At 48.2% G+C, this 21,048-nt stretch overlaps 1 protein-coding gene and 1 long non-coding RNA gene across 4 annotated transcripts; both read left to right on the forward strand.

The window, feature by feature from the left end:
• Positions 1 to 12,756: 12,756 nt before the first annotated feature.
• LOC125514262 lies at positions 12,757 to 14,184 on the forward strand. 3 transcript variants are annotated; one of them, XR_007286331.1, is made up of 5 exons: positions 12,757 to 12,945; positions 13,266 to 13,331; positions 13,455 to 13,536; positions 13,704 to 13,776; positions 13,858 to 14,184. It is a non-coding gene; the product is annotated as an uncharacterized LOC125514262 (long non-coding RNA). The 3 variants fall into 3 exon arrangements; XR_007286328.1 differs by having other exon boundaries at positions 12,758 to 12,945; positions 13,432 to 13,536; XR_007286330.1 differs by having other exon boundaries at positions 12,758 to 12,945; positions 13,432 to 13,536; positions 13,724 to 13,776.
• A 1,472-nt stretch (positions 14,185 to 15,656) lies between these two features.
• LOC125516463 lies at positions 15,657 to 20,380 on the forward strand. The gene is made up of 14 exons (XM_048681900.1): positions 15,657 to 15,848; positions 15,903 to 16,384; positions 16,463 to 16,559; positions 16,642 to 17,299; positions 17,371 to 17,567; positions 17,642 to 17,744; positions 17,835 to 18,094; positions 18,174 to 18,377; positions 18,497 to 18,586; positions 18,669 to 18,779; positions 18,865 to 19,218; positions 19,296 to 19,433; positions 19,507 to 19,743; positions 20,366 to 20,380. The coding sequence occupies exons 1-14, from the start codon at positions 15,657 to 15,659 to the stop codon at positions 20,378 to 20,380; spliced, it is 3,138 nt and encodes a 1,045-aa protein (XP_048537857.1).
• The last annotated feature ends 668 nt before the right edge of the window (positions 20,381 to 21,048 follow it).

Here is a 21,048-nt window from a genome sequence, read left to right on the forward strand (position 1 = left end):
ACAGCAATTCATGATGAAAGTAGTTTTAATGCTAAATCTAGTCTTATAAGTTTGCTCATGTGTTCAGTATAAAGTCTCCTATGGTGACCCAGTTGAAGAAATTAGACCGCACACAATGCATGGCTACAGCCTACAGCTTAATTTCATTCTTCAACTTTTAGGTTTCAACTGTTATATACTTATCTTGAGAAAGAACTTCACTGCAGCTATGCACTAACACTATAAATATATCGTTCTTGCATATGTCAATAGGCAGGCAACAATGAAATTTGGTTCAATTATTATTCAAAGAACTTGCCAACCTTGGCTACAGAAGCAGACCTTGTGACATAAACTAACTAAATGTCTAAACCAGACACCACAAGGATTTTTTTCCCGACCATAACAATTAAATAAACACCATACAAGCATGGGAAGAAAACGCTACAGAGCGCCATTGCTATATGTTAAGCCATATTATAAAAAACAACCTGGTTTCGTTATAGCCATATTGTAAAGACATGCCTTTACCTCCAGTATAGACACTTTTGAACGGATGAAGCCAAAGCTTGTTGTTGGACACACTAAGTTTCCTGAATTGCAATGATTCAAGCTGGACCATGAGGACACCATCAACTGCTGGCAGGAACACCGTATTATTTTCCTCTGCAAACCCTATTAGGGATAGGCGTTTTCTCGGCTTCTCTGAACTCAGGGAAAGTAGCTTGTCCACCTCAATAGTTCTTCCAACCCACCATGATGCAACACCATTCCGATCAGTCTTTCTCTTCCATAATTTGGCCGTGAAGCCTCAGATGGAGAGTAAACCCAGCCCACCATCATCAGCCCGCATAACTGTGAGGTTGTTCTCAACATCCGTTGGCGCTTGCATCGCCACCAGGCTCTGCTTCTCCAAATCAAACTCAAGAATCACGGCCAAGTGGTTTGCCTCAAACAGCCAGTAAAGGGAATTCCCAATGAGCAAACCCGGCATTCTCGTAAACATAGTGTAAATGAAAGCACCCCGAACCGATGTTGAAATGAGATTACCCCATGCGCCAGTCTCTGAGGAGTAAACGCAGGCGAGCAACCGCATATGTTGTGCGCCGTCAGTGGCGGCCTCTACCAAGACCACCTGGAAGTGGTGGACCTCGCCGGGAGCGCGAAGCACCGCCCCGTGGATCCGGCTTGCAACATAGCCGAACCCTGGGGGAACGGCAAGGCGGTGCTGGTCGCCGGTGACGGGGTCCCACACCACGGCTTGCCTCCGCATCGCGAAGGAGATGAGCACAAGGCCATGGCGGCAGCTGAGAAGCAAGAAGTCGGAGCTGTAGTCGAGCTGTAAGGAGAAGCGCGCGGTGGGTACACAATCGGGGGAATCGCTGTAGTCCAGGCCTTTGTCGAAGCAGCCGAGGAGAGGAGGGCTGCGGCGGTGGTGGAGCCGGAAGCGGCGGAGAAAGCGGGTGTCAGATAAGATGCTGCGCCAGCGCTTGCAGACGAGGGATGCGCGGGGAAGGGAGGACGGGAGCGGCGGGAGGCGGAGGAGGATCTCGCTGACTAGGTTTTCGTCGTCCAGCGGCAACATCTCGCCCACCTTAGGGCATCTTCAGCCGCGCCCCCAGGAAGGCCTCCCCAGACGATTTTTTCGCGCCGGCGCCGAAAAAACGGCCCAGTCGCGCCCCCAGGAACCCGATTTTCGCCGGCTTGGGCCGAAAACAGCGCCGGCGGACCCAGGCCGAACCCGGCGCGCTGGGGGGCGCCTGGGGGCGCCGGGGCGAGCTGTTTTGGCGCGAAAAAGACGCGGGCCAGCCGCGTCAGCGACTCGGCGCCTCGTCTTCCCCCAACGGCCTCGGTTCCCGCGGGGAATCAATGGCAAGGCTGCCGCCGGTCAGACTTGCCATTGATTCCTCACGGGCGGCGCGTCGCGGGACGGCGCGCCGACGCCTCCCCTCCCTCGCACGTGTACACACGGGCGCGGCCCGGCTATAAAAGCCGGCGGCCTCCACTCGCCTGTGCCCACACCAGCCCCGCCCCTCGCCGCCGTCCAGCCCTTCCTCTCCCTACCTCTCCCGAGCGCCGCCGCCTAGCCCCTCCCTCTACCTCTCCCGAGCCCGCCCAGCCCCGCCTTCGCCATGGCAGAACGCTTCCCCGGAGATGAGGCGGCGGCCAACGGCTTCGGCCGCCGTTCGCTCCGCGAACAGGAGTCCTGGCTCCTGTTCCAGGCAAACATCCCGGCGCCGCCGGACATGCGCGCCGGGCCGACGGGGTGGAGACTCAGCGCCGGGGGAGTGCCCATTCCCCCATTGCCCGACGCCGTGGCGAAGCCGAAGTACTTCGCCGAGGAGGTCGAGATCGTGCGCGCGTCCCTCACCGACGCTGAACTCTCCCTCCCCCAGTACGCCGCCGACAACCACGCGGCCTGGGCGGAGTATTTCGAGCGCCGCCAACAGCAGCGCTTGGCGTCCACCAACGGCGCGCCGGTGGTCGGCGGCCGGCAGAACAGCGAGGGGCGCCACCTCTGGTGGGGCATCCCCGGCCGCACACTCGAGGGCGTGCTCACGTACCTCGAGGGCGGCAACGACCCGCCGTTGGCGTACCCCCCGGCGAGGGTGGCCGCCCCGGCGCAGCACCGACGCGCCGGGCCATGGGCGCCAAGGAGGTTCGGCGCCTCCTCTTCTTCCTCCTCGTCACGCTCTTCTTCACACTCCTCCGGCTCTCCGGCGCTGCTCGGCGTCAAGGCCGAGCCTGCGGCGGAGACGCCGCTCGGCCGGCGCACTCGCAGCGCCGGCATCGTCATCAACGAGGGTGGCCGGCGCGCCTCCTCGTCGGCTCCTCCGCGCTTCGTCAAGCCAAAGACGGAGCCGGGGCTGGCGCCGGTGAAGCGACGCCGGTGAAGAGGAGCCGGGGCTGGCGCCGGTGAAGGCGGAGTTCGACGACGACGACGCGGCCCTCGAATGGGCGCGCCAGGACTCCATTGCCATGGAGAAGGCGCGCCGCGAGAAGGAGAAGGAGCGCCAGTGCGCCGCCCTACGCCGCTTCGAGGAGCGCCGACGCGGCCGCGAGGAAGGCGGGGTCGTCGTCTTGTGCGACAGCGACGACGACGACGACGCGCCGCCGCCTGTTCGCCATGGCGACGCCGGGCAGGGGTCCAGCAGGGGCACCCGCGTGAAGGAGGAGAAGGCCGACGACGACGATGGCGGCGACGGCGGCGACGACTTCAACCCCTTTCTTTTTTTTAGATTAGGTTAATGTAATGTTTGGCCGAATTTCGCCGAAATTTGCCATGTTTGGCCGAAATTTAACTAGTTTTTATCATAACTTCGCCGAACGGTTCGGTTTTTTTTAAGATACGCACCTGGGGGCGGCCCTAGGGGCCGACGGCTGGGGACCGCCTCGCCCCCAGGGCCATTTTTTTCGCCGGCTCACCCCCAGGCGGCGCTTTTAGACGCCCCCTGGGGGGCCAACGGCTGGAGATGCCCTTACAGCTCATGCGGGAGGGGGGAACGGGTGAAGCAGCCGCCACACTAGTGGAATGGTTGGAATGCGGGTGACCTAGGCGAGGCGACACAGCCAGTCCGAGTGAGATTGAAGTCAAGCCCATTAGATGAGGGCCCATGAAGTCAAGCCCATTGAGATTAAAGTCAAGCCCATTGACGTAAATGCGGCCCGGAACACTCAAGGCACACACGCATTCGCTTTCTTTTTTCTTCAAAAAAAAAGACAACACACATTCTCTTTTAGGAAAAAAACAATGTGCCATCAGTATGCTGCAAAAGATACCATAAATCAGATTTTAAGTACTCACCTAGCAATCACAATGGTGATACTTTTTCCCCATCTCCAGTGGAGTATTTAGTAAATGCGACAAGGCTTTACGTGCTCGGATTTTTATTTCTGAAGAAAACACCCTCATTTTCTATCTAACATTTTGATTCAATTTCCAGAGTTCAAATTTAGTACGGTAGTTTAGTAGGTTAGCATCGGTGCCTCAATCTCTTACTGCATCGTGTAACTTTTCAGTTTTCACTATGCTGATTTTGAATATGTATTGTGTTACGCATAGCTGAATAGAGTTATAGAAGCTCTTATTCGAGTAATCATCTTGAGCAGCTTTGGAGCTTTCTATTTTGTGCTATGTACTACCATTTTTCTACAATCACCCGTGGGACCGGAAAATTGAATGAAAGCCGAGATTACTGAGTTGGGGCCCAAAGGGACTCGAGATAGTTGATATAAGCCGAGTTTGTTTTGTTTCCCAGTGCACTTTACTTGGCACTAAGGGCATCTCCAGCCGCGCCCCCAACAGGCCCCCCCAGGCCACTTTTTCGGCGCCGGCGCCGAAAAAACGGCCCAGTCGCGCCCCCAGGACGCCGAAAATCGCCGGTTCGGATCTTTTTTCCGCCCGGCGGTCACAGGCCGAACCCGGCGCGCTAGGGAGCCGTTGGGGGCTCCGGCGCTAGGGAAAAGCACGCCTGGCCCACACCGACAGGGGAAAAGTCAAGGTTTTCTTCCCCCGACTCGCCTCGCACCCCCCGCGCCCTCGGCCACCACTAGCTATATCCCGGCGACGGCCGCCGCCCTACTCCGCTAGATAGCCATTCCCCGCCGGAAAATAGCAGCGCTTCGTCGCGGCAGCCCCTCCCACAGCAGCTGGGCGTTTCCGGCCGCGGAGGCGCGGTTTAACGGCGGGTACACGCCCACCGAGCGCAAGGTGTTCGGCATTTTGCCTGTCTCGACGATGGACTCGGATGAGGAGGAAGAGCTCGCCGCGCTGCTGGAGGAGGAAGCCGCGGCCGACGTCCAGGAAGAAGAGCATCTGATGGTGCTCGCCGCCCTCGCCCAGCTGATGGCGAGCAATGAAAAGCCGCGGCGAGGTGGCTCGGCGCCGGGGCGGGTGAAAGCAAAGAACCGGCATCGTCTGCAAGGCTACTGCATGCTCTACTCCGACTACTTCGCCGATGCTCCACTTCATGGCGAGAGAACATTTCGGCGCCGTTATCGGATGAGCCGAAAGCTCTTCCTCAGGATTGTGAATTCCATCCGGGAGTTCGACAACTACTTCAAGTGCAAGATGGATTTCACTGGCGCTCTTGGATTCACCTCCATCCAGAAGTGCACGACAGCGATGAGGATGCTTGCATATGGAGCTCCCAGTGATTCACTCGACGACTATGGGCGCATGGCCGAGTCCACCAGCATAGAGTGTTTCTACAAGTTCTGTCGGGCAGTGGTGGCAGTGTTTGGGCCACAATACTTGAGAACACCCAATGCGGAAGACACTGCTCGGATCCTAGCCCAGAATGCAGCAAGAGGATTTCCTGGGATGCTTGAAAGCATCGACTGCATGCATTGGAAATGGAAGAACTGCCCATTTGGTTGGCAGGGGATCTACAAAGGCGCCAAAGGCGGTTGTAGTGTGGTGCTTGAGGCGGTAGCCACACAGGACCTCTGGATTTGGCACTCCTTCTTTGGTATGCTAGGAACTCACAATGACATCAACGTGCTGCAGTGCTCTCATGTTTTTGTCAAGCTCGTTGAGGGTCATTCTCCTCCGGTGAACTTCGAGATCAATGGGCACCAATACAACAAGGGGTACTATCTAGCTGACGGCATCTATCCGAGATGGTCGACATTTGTGAAGACGATCTCAAACCCTGTGGCAGGAGGCAAGAACGCCTGGTTTGCGAAGCTTCAGGAGGCTTGCAGGAAGGATATCGAGCGGGCATTTGGTGTGCTCCAATCTCGATTCGCTGTTGTTCGGTACCCCGCTCAGACCTGGTCGAAAGATCAAATGTGGGAGATCATGACTTGCTGTGTCATCTTGCACAACATGATCATCGAGAGCGAGCAAGAAGACCCAGTGTTTGACACTGAACCATACTACAGGCAGGGTCCTCTAGCCGAAGTTGATCACCAGCTACCGGCAACTTGGACTGCCTATCTCAGTATGTGTCAGGAGATCCGAGACCCACAGGTGCATCATCAACTGCAGAAAGATCTGATTGAGCACCTATGGAGGCTCAAGGGGGACGCCGCGTGATGAAATACGAGTTTTTATTTGTTGAACTATATAATTTGTATTGAACTATTTGTTGTTGTAGTATTTTGTTGAAGTATTTGATTTTTCTGTGATGAAATATGTGATAAGAAATAATTGTGTTGATAATTGAACGCCGAGACACGGCGAAACCACGCCGAATATGGGCCTATTCTCGCCCATATGGGCCGTTTATTCGCCGAAATTAGGCTGCAAATTGAGCCAATTTCGGCGCCTGGGGGCGACGACTGAGCGCAAAACCGCCCCCAGCGCTGAGTGTATCGCCGGCTCGCCCCCAGGGGGCGATTTTTATGTGTCCTGGGGGGGCCAACGGCTGGAGATGCCCTAAGCAACAGCCGGCCTATGCCGAGATTGTTCCGTTGCCGAGAACCATACTCGGCTTATGTTGTCTTCGCCGAGCTCCCGTGGTTCGAGACTCGGCAACGACCAATTTGTAGTGCCTCCTGGTGATTCCTCAAAAAATAAATAAATTAGTGCGTCATATGGCCTGATGATGCATGCATTGTATGGATTGTGCATGTTGTATGGCCTCATGATGCATGCATTGTATGGATTGTGCATGTTTGTATGGCCTGATGGTTGTTGTTATTTGTGTCAAACATTCTGGCTGTTGTTTCACTTATTTGTGTCAACTTTAGTGCATGGTTGTGCATTGCCTTTTTTAAGGCTTGCTGATATCTGTTGTTTGCTTGCTTGCTGAGTTTCTGACGAGTTAAAAAGTTGATTTATTGCACACATGTTGAGCAAATTAACAGGTTGTGAGTTGATTGCCTGACTGAGGGGTTTCTTCTTGTATATGGGTACCTGGAATAACCTTTTTTTTGCGGCATGGAATAACCGAACGGGACAACACAGGTTCTGTCAGTAGGTCTTAGATTAATTTTTGATAAAAGAAAACGTCTTAGATTAGACACATTAGGATACTTTCTTGATTTTTTGGAAACCAAATTTTTGGAAGACGGAACCAAAAAGAACCCATGACAAGAGTTTGTTTGGTTCACATCCTGGCTACCGTGCGGCTGATCGAGGAGGATTATGGGATGGGATAGAAAGAGCTCAGACTGGTTGGTATCTCAGTTCATTGAGAAAGAAAACTGGACTATCCAGTACCATCCTCACAAGAAAAGGTAATGCAGAGGAGCAAAGGCAGCCTGTTTCATATGGCTGGGGGAGGGGGCTGTTCCTGCTACTCCTTGCAAGAACTCCATCTCGGAATGATTGATTGGAGCAACTCTAGCACACTCTTTATACTCTCGAACTGTAAACGCGGTATAAGGGCCGAGAAAGCAGGGGTTTGAGGGGTCATTTTTGTTGCGGCCGAAAAAACACCGTATTTGGAACCGTAAATTTCAAAACAAATCATTCGCGGGCGAAATTGAGGAACACATAGCACCATCATAGTTTGATCATGGGTACATAGATTATCACTACATTCATACTACAATGCTACACCATCGTCGTAACCTAACTAAGCAAAATCTGAGCTCGCCGGAGCTCTCTGGGTGCGGCGACGGCACTCACTCGTCGTCATCGGAGTCTGAGGAGACAAGGTCGGCGTATTTCTTGTCCTGCTCCTCCTGCTTGCGGCGCCATGCGGCCAGCTTCTCGTGGAGCTCGCGGTCGGCGGCGAGCGCCTGCTCGAAGAGGTCGTTGAGCTCGTCGTCCCGCCTGCGATGCGCGTCCTCCTCCTGCTGCTCACACGCAGTGCGCTTGGTGAACGCCGCCTCGAAGGGGTCCGATTCGGGCCCGATGAGGTAGTCCTCCGGCCCGATGACGCTGCGGCCGCGCGGGCGCTCCTCCCCCGGCTCGATCTTGACGGCGGGGAGGTCGCCGGACTCCCTCTCCCTCTTCACCGGAAGTAGCCCCGTGCCAGAGTGCCTCGCATGGCGGAGGTCGTACTCCTCCGTCTCGCGGCGGAGGAGGGACTCCAGCACCGGCAGCCTGTACTTAGTGTAGCGCTTGGTCGCGCGCTTGCACGCCGCGTCGGAGGTGACACAACGTTTGTGCTCCGGGTCTTCGCCGCCACCGCGCCGGCCAGAGGTCCACATCCTCGTGGATTGGGGGGCGGGGCGCGACTGATTTCTCACCGGCGACGAGAAATGGGGAGGGGAATGGGTGAGAGGCGGCAGTGGGGGGATAGGGTTTTGACCCGTATCTGGACGACAAAACCCATAGATATATTGCGTCGGGGGGGGGGGCGATTTGCGGGCCATCGTAAAAAAATTACGGGCCAGGCGACTATACGGGCTCTGGTCTGGCCCAAAAAAGGGCCAAACCCGTATAGTCGCCGGATTTTTACTGTTTGCGCGAGAATACGTGCTTTGCTAGAGTTGCACTTACATTGCCACATTTGCTATTCATCAGATAACTGAAGAAGTTTTTTGGGTCAGTTGGGTTTGGAAATGGGCAGCGCAACGCAACAACGAGCTCGAGTTGGGGACGACAAGGTCGATCGTGGTGTCATCGCCAAGGGCTCCAGCGCGGCTCGCCACGACGTCCCAGACAGAGGGGAGGACGAGTGCTCACAGATTTGGGTCGCAGCTGGAGGTGAGAGAGGACCTTGACTGGTTTGGGTTTTGGGGAGCTCTCGTTTGGGGTTTGGGCTGGAGGTAGAAGATGAACCAGAGCCGTCGAACGGCTCGAGAAATCGACTGAAAACAAACAAAAATTCAAGCACCTGATACATTGTAGATATCCGAAGGTTTCATCGAGGAGAGATGCACAACCCACCTCTTCCTCGATAAACCCTTCAGAAATCCACAATATAATCAAATCGTGTAAGCACGGCGGCCTATGCTCTTGACCGTGTCAAGAGCGTCTTTGGTTCATGTGCTAGGAACCAGAGTGTGTTCATTTCAGAAGGGGCTGGGAGGAGCTCTGATTGGTCGGCAGCACATTTTATTGAAGAAGAGAGCTGGACTAGATTCTCTTTGGTTGGGCCTCTGGTTGCTGCTATTCCTCACAAGAAAAAGGTAAGTAAGGAGGAGCAAACGCGAAAGTGCTCATGTGAGCCCGGGCTGCAGTGATCCCGGAATCAGTGCCGACAATTCACCTCGTGATAAATGCACATGCAGGCATTCGCACAGGTACATTAATTCAGCTGTATTCTTTTTTATGTGCTATGGCCCACAACTCAGTTGACGCCCAGGTATTTCCGTCAGTTACCATCAACATAGATCAGATGGAGATGGATGATGTGGGCCAGTAATATGTAGATTCTGGACTAACGTCCACCGGCAAGCCCATTTCAGAGATGGCCGTCGAGTTAGCAGACGCCCTCCTCTGCAACTGCATACTCCTGCAGTTGGATCCCACCATTCAGCTTGTTCGCTACCTCTGCGTCGCTACCATCACCTTCACTCATATCCTGAACACCACACAAACTGTTAACACGCAGGCCAAAATGGTTTTGTAATGGTCAGTTACCATGTGCTCACATAATCCGACAGTGAAGAAAGCACCGAGTGTGCACTCCCCGTCGGTTCAGGATCTGCTCGTTGATTGACTGACGCCTCCGAAGATGCAGCAGCCTGCAGTGTTCACCACATCAGTCTACGCGTACTTACAGTTAGCGAATGGATAATCACTGGACTGGCAATGCATACCTGAATCGAGAAGTCGCTCCCATGGCTGTATTCTTCAGACTTGCTCACTGCAGATGCACCATGTGAGAACGAAGCTCAACCCATCCCACACACCCTCTGATACCCCTGATTGAGATGCATGTGCTGCATGTACTTGACACGTGGTAATTCAAATAAAAAAGATCATGCAGAATCTTAAATTTGGGCATGAAATCCCTCTGAACATTGCAACCCTGTAGTATCAATACACTTACACTGAACAAGTCTAATTTATGAATACTAGAGTCATTACCAACTATGCCATAGAATCCATTAAACGTTATAAACTGTCAAAGCAAGGTCTGATGGAAAGCAAATTATTTTATAAGCACATGTCCAATAAACAAGCTACAAATTCTAATTATACAAATAGACCACAAGTTCATGACATTCCCTGGTCACATAGTTCACACATTTACATCCGTCTCAGCTCACTCGCCTTATGACAATTGTTTCGACGGCGGCTTTCAACACCACAATTCTTGCATCTTGCCAACTTTCATGGTTGTTTCGGTACATCACCACGATCAGGACAAGTTGTTCTCTTGTGGCCTTGTCGCCGACAAATGCTGCAGAATCTGGTCCGTTTACTCAACCCTCCGTATGGTGCCTTATCCATACTTGTGGTAGGCCTCCCTATCTGCTTGCGCTTAGCTGGAGGTAATAAAACCTGCAAGCATATTTCCCAATTTATGTGTTGAATTGTTGCCGCCGTTCTCCATATCAACATGTCCACCTACTGTTGCAGCCAACACAACGCCTTCTGACTGAACCTGATTCAGAACATCTCCATTCTCAGCCAACCTGTCCTCCAGTCCTAGGCCGTCCCTCATTTCTGTGTATGGTTTCATTTCAGCCTCACAATGCTTGAACAGTTTTATCATGTGCTCATATGCTTCTACACTACTATAGGGTAGTGACCTGTTCACAAGAAAATTACACCCTCCCCTCATGAATCAGTGGAAGGATCTGGTTGAGGTGGTTAACTCTTGGCAGTTGTCTGACGAGACTGATCAGATTAGTTGGGCGTTGGGTAAAAAAGGTAAATTCTCGACCAAATCGGTCTATACCTACTTGGAAAGGCATCTGGTTGGATGTGACTATAGATGGACCTGGAAAGCAAAAATCCCCCTTAAAATCCAAATTTTTCTTTGGCAAGTGTTCCAAGACGTGGTTCTGACTAGAGAAGTCATGAGAAAGCGCAACTGGGCAGGCAATCCTAAATGCTATTTTTGTGATAATGTGGAGACCTCACAGCATCTTTTCTTTACGTGCCCTGTGGCTCGGGTGGTATGGAGGACGGTTGGATGTGTGCTGGGCACATCTTTATGTCCAAATAACATTTGGTAGTACTATTCCTGGTGTTATATTTTCCTTCCTGATGGAACTAAACTTTACACCTCTGGTTTGGCAGCAGTTTGTTGGGCGATATGGAACAATCGTAACCAAGCTACTTTTGAACATAAAAACCTCAAAAGCCCTTTTAATGTGGTGTATGCTGCTTGTGGTTTTTTGATGTACTGGGCAGGTTTGATGGCTGGCGATGATCGGGAGGCCATGGAGCGCGGAGCCAAGATGCTCAGGTCTAGTGCTTCGATGATGATGAGAATCTGCGCGGCTCCAACCAACTCAGCTTCGAACTGATCCCTTCTGCGTCTCTTCGGAGCTTCGAGTTCTCGTCTGTCAGGGATAGGCTGCCTTTCGCTCCAGCGCGAGTGCTCTGATTGCTCTTTTGTGAGCCTGTAAGCTTGGTGAATTTAGACTATTTCGGGTTCCTTTTGGAGACTCCTTGGTGTTTAGATCCTATAGGTTGCGTGATCACAGGTGTCGCTGGGTTTTCGCCCCGCAATGAGCTGCTCGATGACGAGTGCTCATGGTGGGTTTTCCAGTGGTGCTTTGAACTCGCCCCCCCTTTCTAGTTTCCTTGCGATGTTTTTGGTACTTGGATCTGTGGTTCTCTGAACTATGTATTTCCGTTATGCTTTTAATGGAAAGGGGTTAAGGCCCGGTTTTATATGCTTCTACCACTACACCATGCACCAGAATTCCCTACCGTTGTGTGTTGGGAAAAAGTCACTATTGCCGACCCACGGTTGGCCATGAAAGTTTCTAACAGACTGTGGGTCAGGAAAATTATTTACGGTGACACACCGTCGGTCGGGAATGATAAAACATATACCATCGAACTGTCGGTCGGGAATTCCCTTATGGCCCACGGACCATCGGTCGGCAAATAACCCCGACCAACAGTCAGATGCTAAATGGGCCTCGCGCGCGAACGGTCAAATTTTAGCGCGAAGTCTGGCCCAGCCCGCGAAATGATTTTTTTTCCAAATCACTTCAATCCCCACGAGCAGCCAAATCCCTAACATTTCCCCCCAGCCACGCCGCCAAATCCTTAGATCCCAGCCATTCCACCGCCGCCCCACGCCTCCCGCCGGTCGTTCCCCAGGCCGTCCCACGACCTCCGCTACGCCGTCCTGCCCGCCCTGCGCCGTCCTGCCAGCCCCGCATCGTCCTGCCTCTGCTGCGCCGCCCCGCGCCGTCCTAACTGCCCTGCGCCGCCCCGCGCCGTCCCGTGCCCATCCGGCATGTTGGAGCTCTGGCAGTGGGGATCTTCCGTAGAACGCATGTGGCGGGGACAACTCCGAGGTTCTTCTGAGGAAATGATGATACTAACTCTGCAGCTTCATGTGGAGGCCGAACTGGATCTGTACATATGATTTGAGAACAATGTTTCATTACCGTTAGTTGTGTAAGTACACACGTTTGTCCTGACATTAAAAAAGAAGGAACAAATGCATTTTACATGGTTTATGCCTGAATTGTTACAGGTTCAATGAGCAGGGATCACTCATTAAGTCTAGCAAGTTTCTACATTGTCCTTAGTGTTGTTCAGCATGATCTCGTAAGAGATTTTATATTCAACATCATGGGCTAAAACAAAATTCTGTATACTGAACAACTTTTTACCTTTCATAGGAAGTGCTTTCTCTGACTTGGTGAGATAAGCATCGAGGCTAGATTCTTGTATTTCCTCTTAAGGAAGTTTAGCATCTGAACTGGGGGAGACCTCACGCAGTGTGGATTTTCATCTCTCTGTACATGCGACCTGACTTCATCTCTCTTTTGTTTCTGTTGCAGGTTGCATAGAGAACCATTGTTGGTACCATTGAGCAGAGGAAGAAGAGTAGCAGAATCATTGGTACTTAGTGACCAGCTTGTGGTATTTGATTGTACCTAGCATCATATTTGCCTGAACCAAACACCACCTTAGTGCACAAGGTGTGTGTGGAGTGTCCACTATTTATTTTTCTTTTAGTATATGATTAGTTGATGGAGTGCTTTTAGTCTGGCTGTTTGATTCAGAAATTATGTGAATAACTGAAATGGTAGATAGATTAGGAGTTAGTGGCTAACAAACAGATATTATTTATGAAATTGGTGAGCTTAATATCTTGTTGGTATTTTGTCACAAATGTGGCTCCAAGATTTATTGAAGTTGTTATCTTAGTATGTTCCTAGCATAACCCAGCCAATGTTGCGTGTGAACATGAATTGAAGGTTTTGCTTAGGCTTCGGCTCTTATGCATTTTTTCCTTTAGGAGGCTACACCGTGGGAGCTCATCTTCAAGAGATCATCCACCGACGTGCTTACTGCATCCACTCAAGTGAGTTCCTCTGCCCCACTCAAGTCTAGAGGCCCTCCATGTGTGTGGATGCCATGAATATGTAGAGATACCTCCTTATGTTTGGCACTGATTTTTTTAGTGTGTAATCTGGTTGGTTATTAGGATTCTTGCTACCAACGACTCAACTTCCAGCAGCGGCGCAGTAATCCCCTTCCGTGCTTGTCACGACATCCTCCACTAGTTGGTGAGTCAACCATATCTTTGGTCTGTTTATTTATGGTGGTATCTACCTTTGCTATGTGTACTACCATTGAATTGGTTCTATGATTCTTACTTTCTTTTCCGAGCCATTTTATTTATAGTACTTCAAGTAATTCCTTGCATTCTTTGGTTGTGATATCATCTGTTCAGGATTTAGTGTGTATTTGTAGTGACCAAGTGTGAAGCTAGCTACCATGGATAGAAGTTGGATGGATGCGCCTAGGTATAACGCAGCATATATGTTTTAAATTTCTTAGATGCTGAAACTATATATAACACACTACACATGTACACTTGCATGTAGGCATACAGAGAAGTACTTACAAGGGCTCGCCAAATTCCTAGGCTTTGCATTTAATAAATCATCGGTCGAGAATAAAATCTTATGTCCTTGCAAAAACTGTGTGAACTCATACTGGAGAGAAGAGTCTGAAGTCCGTGAGCACCTGGTATGCGAGGGATTTGTAGATGGCTACAAACAGTGGATGTTTCATGGAGAACGTGTCTCTTCTTCTTCCATTCCTCCAAATCTAGATGAGGGTGACGATAGGGATGAGGGCGATGATATATCTGATTTGCTACGAGACCTTGCTGCTGGTTTGGATAAAGGGGGGGATCTTGAAGATGATTGTGGTTTAGATCAGGATGACTCTTTTCTAGAATCTCTCCACAAACTTGAAGCTGATTCTAGACAAGAGCTATATCCAGGCTGTAAGAATTTCTCAAAGCTTCATTTCCTAGTGAGACTTCTTCACACCAAACTGCTTGGAGGGTGGTCTGATAGAAGTTTTGATCTGCTGTTAGATCTACTAAAAGATGCTTACCCTCAGTCCGCAATACCCCAAAACTCCAATGAAGCTAAAAAACTAGTCAAATGCCTAGGACTTGGGTATGTTAATATCCATGCATGTGAAAATGATTGCATTCTATTTTGGAAGAACAATGCCAATGCCAATTCATGCCCAGAATGTAAGGCTTCAAGATGGAAATCTGAAAGGAAGAGTGCAGATGGGAAATGTGTCCACAAGGTTCCTAAGAAGGTTCTTCGTTACTTCCCAATAAAGAAGAGGCTTCAAAGGTTGTTTGTGTGTTCCAGAACTGCGGCTCTCACAAGATGGCATGCAGAAGAGCGCACACAAGATGGCTTGATTAGGCATCCTAAAGATTCCCTCCTTTGGAAAGATTTTGATGAAAAAAATAAAGATTTTGCAAAAGACAGCAGAAATCTTAAGCTTGTAGTATGTGCCGATGGTTTTAATCCATTTAGATCCATGAATCTCAGCTATAGCATTTGGCCAGTATTATTGATTCCTTATAACTTTCCACCCTGGATGATTATGAAGCAATCAAATTTCATCCTATCACTGTTGATTCCTGGCAGAAATTCACCTGGTAGTGATATTGATGTCTATCTTGAGCCACTAGTTGATGATATGGTAGATATGTTTCTTGATGGTGTTAGGACCTATGATGCTTCAACCGGAGAGTATTTTCAGTTGCATGCTGCCATAATATGCACAATTACGGATAAACCGGGTCTTGGGTCTTTGGTTGCCTGTGCTTCCTCTGGAGAAGGAGCTTGCCCTGAATGCCACTCTCAATTATGTTCTCTTAGGCTAAAAAATGGTAGCAAGACTTGCTATATGGGGCATCGTAGGTTCTTACGTGCAGATCACCCCTTGAGGTATGATACACGCACATTTGGTGACATAGAACGTGGGACAGCACCCATTCCACTTTCCGGTAGGCAAATCTTAGAGCTGACAGAAAATATGCAAACCAAGTTTGGGAAGGATCCTATAACGAAGAAGCCTAGAACTAAGAAACGCAAGAAAGGGGATCCGCTAATCATTTGGAAAAGAAAGTCTATTTGGTTTAAACTACCATATTGGAAGGATTTGAAGATGCATCATAACTTTGATATCATGCACATAGAAAAAAATGTGTGTGAGAACATAGTTAACACTTTGTTGGCAGTCAATGGAAAAACCAAGGATAATATTAATTCTCGATATGACCTTCAAGCACTCAATATTAGAAAGGATCTTCAACCTATTGATCTTGATGATGATGAAGTTTTTTTTTCCTCCGGCACCTTACACAATGGAATCTGATCAGCAGAGGACATTTTGCAAAGTATTTAAAAATGCCATGTTTCCTAATGGTTATGCATCTGATATACGCCGTAATGTGCATGTTAAGGAGAAAAAGATAACTGGGCTAAAGAGCCATGACAACCATGTCCTTTTGCAAGACTTGCTGCCACTTGCAGTGAGAAGAACATTACCAGAAAGAGTGAGTGCGGTACTGATTCGTGTGAGCGGATTTTTCAAGCGAATGTACTCACAGGTTATTCGCATAAGTGACATGCAAAGGTTGCAGGATGAAATAGCTGAGACCTTGAGCCTTCTTGAGGCCATATTCCTCCCATCATTTTTTGACATTATGGTGCATTTGATGGTTCATCTTCCAGCACAAGCAATGATAGCTGGTCCAGTACATTTTTGCAGCATGTGGGCTGTAGAGAGGTATATAGGAAAGCTCAAGGGACATGTCCACACCAGAAGTCATGTGGAAGGATCAATTGCAGAGGGCTATTTGTTTGATGAGAGCTTGACATTTTGCTCACACTATTTGGATGATGAGAGTCAGTTGAATCGAGCTAGGAATGATGGAGGTTTGGATATGGAAGTTGATGATACAACTCCTTTCTTCCACAACATTGGTCGAGGGCTGGCTGGCAAGTGCATGGTGATGTTAGATAACAAAACTTGGCTGCAAGCCCACAGATACGTCTTGTTCAATTATGACAACATAGAACCATACCTAGAGTAAGATATCCCTACTATGTATTGCTGTTAGGTTATTTCTCTCCTCCTTGCCAATTAATAAATATAACCTATATGCAGCAAACATATGGATTACCTTTCTTCTATTGGTGTTCGAAGTCATCGAGAAGTCAAGTGTGTGCATTACGAGACCTTTCATGAGTGGTTTAAATTGCACGTAAGTGGGCATGTGACTGTCAACCTATAAGACATATAATTCCATCCCATTGTAGAGTAACAATAGCATTTCATAATCACAGGTGGCAGAAATGGGCGATGAAGCACCTCATGAGATAAAAATATTAGCTAAAGAGCCAAACTTGGTTGCTATGAAGTATAGTAGCTACACTATAAATGGGACAGACTTTCATACACAATCATATGATGAGGGCCGGTCATTCCAGAGTAGTGGAGTAGCTCTTGTTGCACAAACCACATCCTTTGCAAAAGGAAAAGGTGACAATATTAGTGTAAGAAACAAGACCTATTATGGCATTATAAAGGAAATTCTTGAGTTGAATTATCAACATGAAGGGAAAGTAGTGTTGTTCAAATGTGACTGGGTTGATAATCGTGTAGAAGATGAATGGGTGCAAACTGATCAGTTTGGAATCACTTCTGTGAATTTCAAGCATTTTTTCAATACCGGTGAGAAAATATCAGACGAGCCCTTCATATTAGCCACACAAGCAACTCAAGTTTACTATGTTGAAGATCCCATTGATGCTGAGTGGTCTACTGTTGTTGTTCCATCATTATATGACATAGAAGAATCTAAAGATGACAATGGTAATGTTTTATGTGTGACGTTGCCTGATCCGTGTACTGCTATACGTGTGAGTGTTGCGGATGGATGCATTGGTTCTGCTAGGACAGATATAGATGGACTAGTTCTTAAAACAAGTGATATTGAAAAAAGTAAGTGTTGTGTATGATCCTCTAATGTTTTGTATTTTCAGCGATGTACTCACATAGTGTGTCTTTTGCAGGGGGAAAAATGGCAAGCGCAAACGGAAGAGCTAAAGATGGTGGGGTCACGGAGGAACAACTGAAAGCGGTAGAGTATGAACTACTGAGAAGCAAGACCATTGAAGAGAATGATAAACGGCTAGCAGCGGTACGAGCAACAAGAGCTTCTATGCAGGAAGATATGGAAGCGAACCAAGCCCCCAAAAAGAAAAGAAAGGTATGTAGCCCTGAAGATGTTCTACCTGAAGGAAGCAAATGTAGCTTGCAACACTAAACTATATATCTATGCAGGCACCCTCCAGCGCACCTATAAGCGCGAATGAAGGACGTGTTTTGAGGTCTAGGGTATCAAAAGATCAAGATCATGTAGATCCTGAGCATCAGCCTTCCAAAGGTATTTGTAGTGGGTTATACTTGCTCATATTGTAGCCTAATGTCACTTGCTAGAATTGTTGTATGACTATGTTAATTTTCTTGCATGAAGAGATTACTTGTGAGCTTGATGATGAAGGTAGTCAAAAGAAAGGTGGAAGAAAAATTACTCGAAAGGCTAACATATATGCAAGGCTGAATCAACCCAAAATCCATATTCCACTTAATGGGAATGGCCAGCCTGTTGGGCCAGATGCAACTGAATTTGCCAATTTCATTGGTACTTTGGTGAGGAAGCATATATCACCTGCAGAGTTAGATTGGCGAGATGTTGATGTAGACAAAAAATTGTTAGTGTGGGAGACCTTGAAGGTATAAATGAGCATAATTTATAACTTACTCTTTTTTAATGCTATCTAACCGAGTATTCTGCTTTCTTTCATTTTAATAGGCATTTTATGAGCTCGACTCAACCGCCTTGAGCTTTGTTCTCAACACTTCACACATAAAATGGAAGGATTGGAAGTCAGATTTAAAGAGGTACAAGTTTGATGCTGCGCTGACTGATGCACAACTTATGAAAAGACGTGATAGCAGAATTAGTGAAGCTGATTGGAAGACCCTTATTACTTATTGGAGATCTTCGGCATTTGAAGTAAGTCATCCTGCTGAATCAAAACTGTAGTCGTCCTGTTGGACATAGATAAACAAATATGCACCATACATCTGGCAGCAAACAATACATGTGATAAATCTCATTTACTTGTCTTGTAGTCTCGTAGTGCTATCGCCAAAAAGAATCGTGCCAATGCAGTGCCTCATACATCTGGCAGCAAGAGTCATGCCCGTGTTGCCAATGAAATGGTAAACGCAATTACCCCAATTAAAAAGATATGCCACTGTGTTTTAATGACTAATGCATAGTGAAATAAATAAATGATTGTAGGCTGTCAAACTTGGGCATGATCCTCGAAGAGATGAAGTTTATATCGAAACACATACATGCAAGAAAGGGGAAAGGAAAGGGAATTATGTGCCGCAGGCAGCAGCAACAATTGTGAGTCCCTTTTGCCACGTTTTTTCAGTATTAGACAGAACTTGTACAAGTAGAATTTACATAGCAAGTACATATCATTTTGCAGAAGGAACTCATAGAGAAAGGTGAACAGCACCCCGAATGGAAGGAAAAAAACATTAAAGAAGGTGATCTGTTTGCACGTGTATGTGGAATGAAGGAGCCCAGGGGTCGTGTCCGTGTGTTAGGTCTAGGGCCAACACCTCAAGATTTGGGCACACCGGGTACACGGGGTAAATTGAGCACAAGAGTTCTAGTTGAAATGGAAGGGCGTCGAGAAGCTGAAAATCGCTTTAACATGCTGGAGGGGCATGTGCTACAAATGCAGGAACAGATGAACCGAATGGAATTGATGTTAGCTTCACAAGGAGGGCATAATCTGGAAACTCCTAGCTCGCAGCACGGTTCCAATTCTCGACAAGTAATGAACTATTTCCACATCTTTTCATTGCATCAATAATCCATCTTCCATGCACTAACTCTATTTCTGTTTGATAGAACTCAAGAGCTGAAGCTGAGGATAATAACGATGGTGAAGAAGATGATGAACAGGATGATGAAGAACCCTTTGTTCATAGAAGAGTTGTTGCAAAGCCCCCTTCAAGAAGCTCATCAGCCTATGAAGATGAAAGCCTTGTAATCTTCTCATCCTTACCTATATGTTGAAATTTTATTTTGTTTCATGTTTCTAAAATAATCATTGATTCAGATTGGTATGGATGTGCTTCTATATGCATGGACTGGTCCTGAAACTCCTGTTGCTAAGGCAACAATTATCTCAGTTGACCCAGACACTATTGTGGGCGGAGAGCCCCTTGGACTAGGAACTTATGAGGTTCTTGTCAATGTTGCGATCAGAAGGGATGCTACTTTGCCTTTTGAAGATGAAGGTTTACAAATTATCGCTGATGCTGTCACAAGGTCCATTGCATGGCCATCTAGCAAGGTAATCACCAACATTGTGTGTTTTGTCCACTTATCTCGAATTGTTTGATGCGTGATACTGACTCATGATCACTTTGCTAGATGAAACCCTACAAACCTGGGGCATGTTCCTCGTCCCGCCGCTAAGGTATATTTGAATCATGAGCTAGTATTTATTTTTTGAGCTACAAAACCAGGGATCGAAATGAACTTAACCAGACCCTTGTATCTTCTTCTTCCTCATGATAGTTGTTATCTAGCTCTGTACATTGAGCAGTAACGATCAATGCTGGTCTATCTTTTCTTATTTTCAATACCTGCCTAGTTCATTGCCACTTATTAATGTACAGTTCATAGCTTACATGGTTTAGTAGAAATACAAGGAAATAATAATGTGATGCAAAAGTTGCTCTCATGTCCATGCTATTGTTTACAAGAGTAATTGTCCGAACATGCTAATTTTTTGCCTTATGTCCAGATGATGGAAATACAACTTAATTATGTGCGATGAACCTCCGCAGGTATAATTTCTTCCCAATCCCCCATCGCTTTCTGTTCTAGTCCTGTGCTTGCTGCCGTCGCTGATCTAGATACTCATTTCTCTGCTCCAAGTTCAGTTATCTATCTGTGCTGGGCTGGTTCAGGTTGATTCAGTTTGATGCTTTTGCTTGTTGCGTCGGTGTCAAGCTATGAGTTGTTATGTGCGATCTAATTATCCGATGCTTGCATACATTTCATGTCATGGTGTCACTGAGTAGATATGATGAGGAACAGAGTAGAAGCTAGAGTTCTGTTTCTTGTGCTAGGCTGGTTCAGTCGGCTTGAGTTTCATTTTTTCGCTCATCGTATCGTGTAGGCATCGAGCTACGGATTGCACCATGGGACCTAACTATTCAATACTTGCATACATGTCATCGTGTTACATCCTAGCTAGAAATGATGAGGAACAGAGTATAAGCTAGAGTTTTCCTTCCGTGGGATGGGAGCAATAGCGTGGGCTTGGCAGTAAGAGCCGTCTATGCCTGCCTTGTGTAGAGCGTCCCTGGTAGCTAGGTTAGCAAAGTAGATCACATACTTGCTGTGCATAATTGGTTACTGGCTTGGCGCCAAGCGCTAGATGGCCGGATGGCCGTTGGCACGCGAAAAGTTCACCGTTTCGCGCTCCAGCTCGTCCCTGCTGCTGCTTTATATTGCAAAATAGTACCAGGTGTTGCTCCGAGTACACCTCTATATTGCTCATATTTCCTGAAATATACTTCATGGTCACGTTGCATCGAGGCTTTATGATGTCCAACACAGCAAAGATCTAATTAACACATGTTGTGGC

Source organism: Triticum urartu, chromosome 6, assembly GCF_003073215.2.
Source record: "Triticum urartu cultivar G1812 chromosome 6, Tu2.1, whole genome shotgun sequence".
Classification (NCBI taxonomy): domain Eukaryota; kingdom Viridiplantae; phylum Streptophyta; class Magnoliopsida; order Poales; family Poaceae; genus Triticum; species Triticum urartu.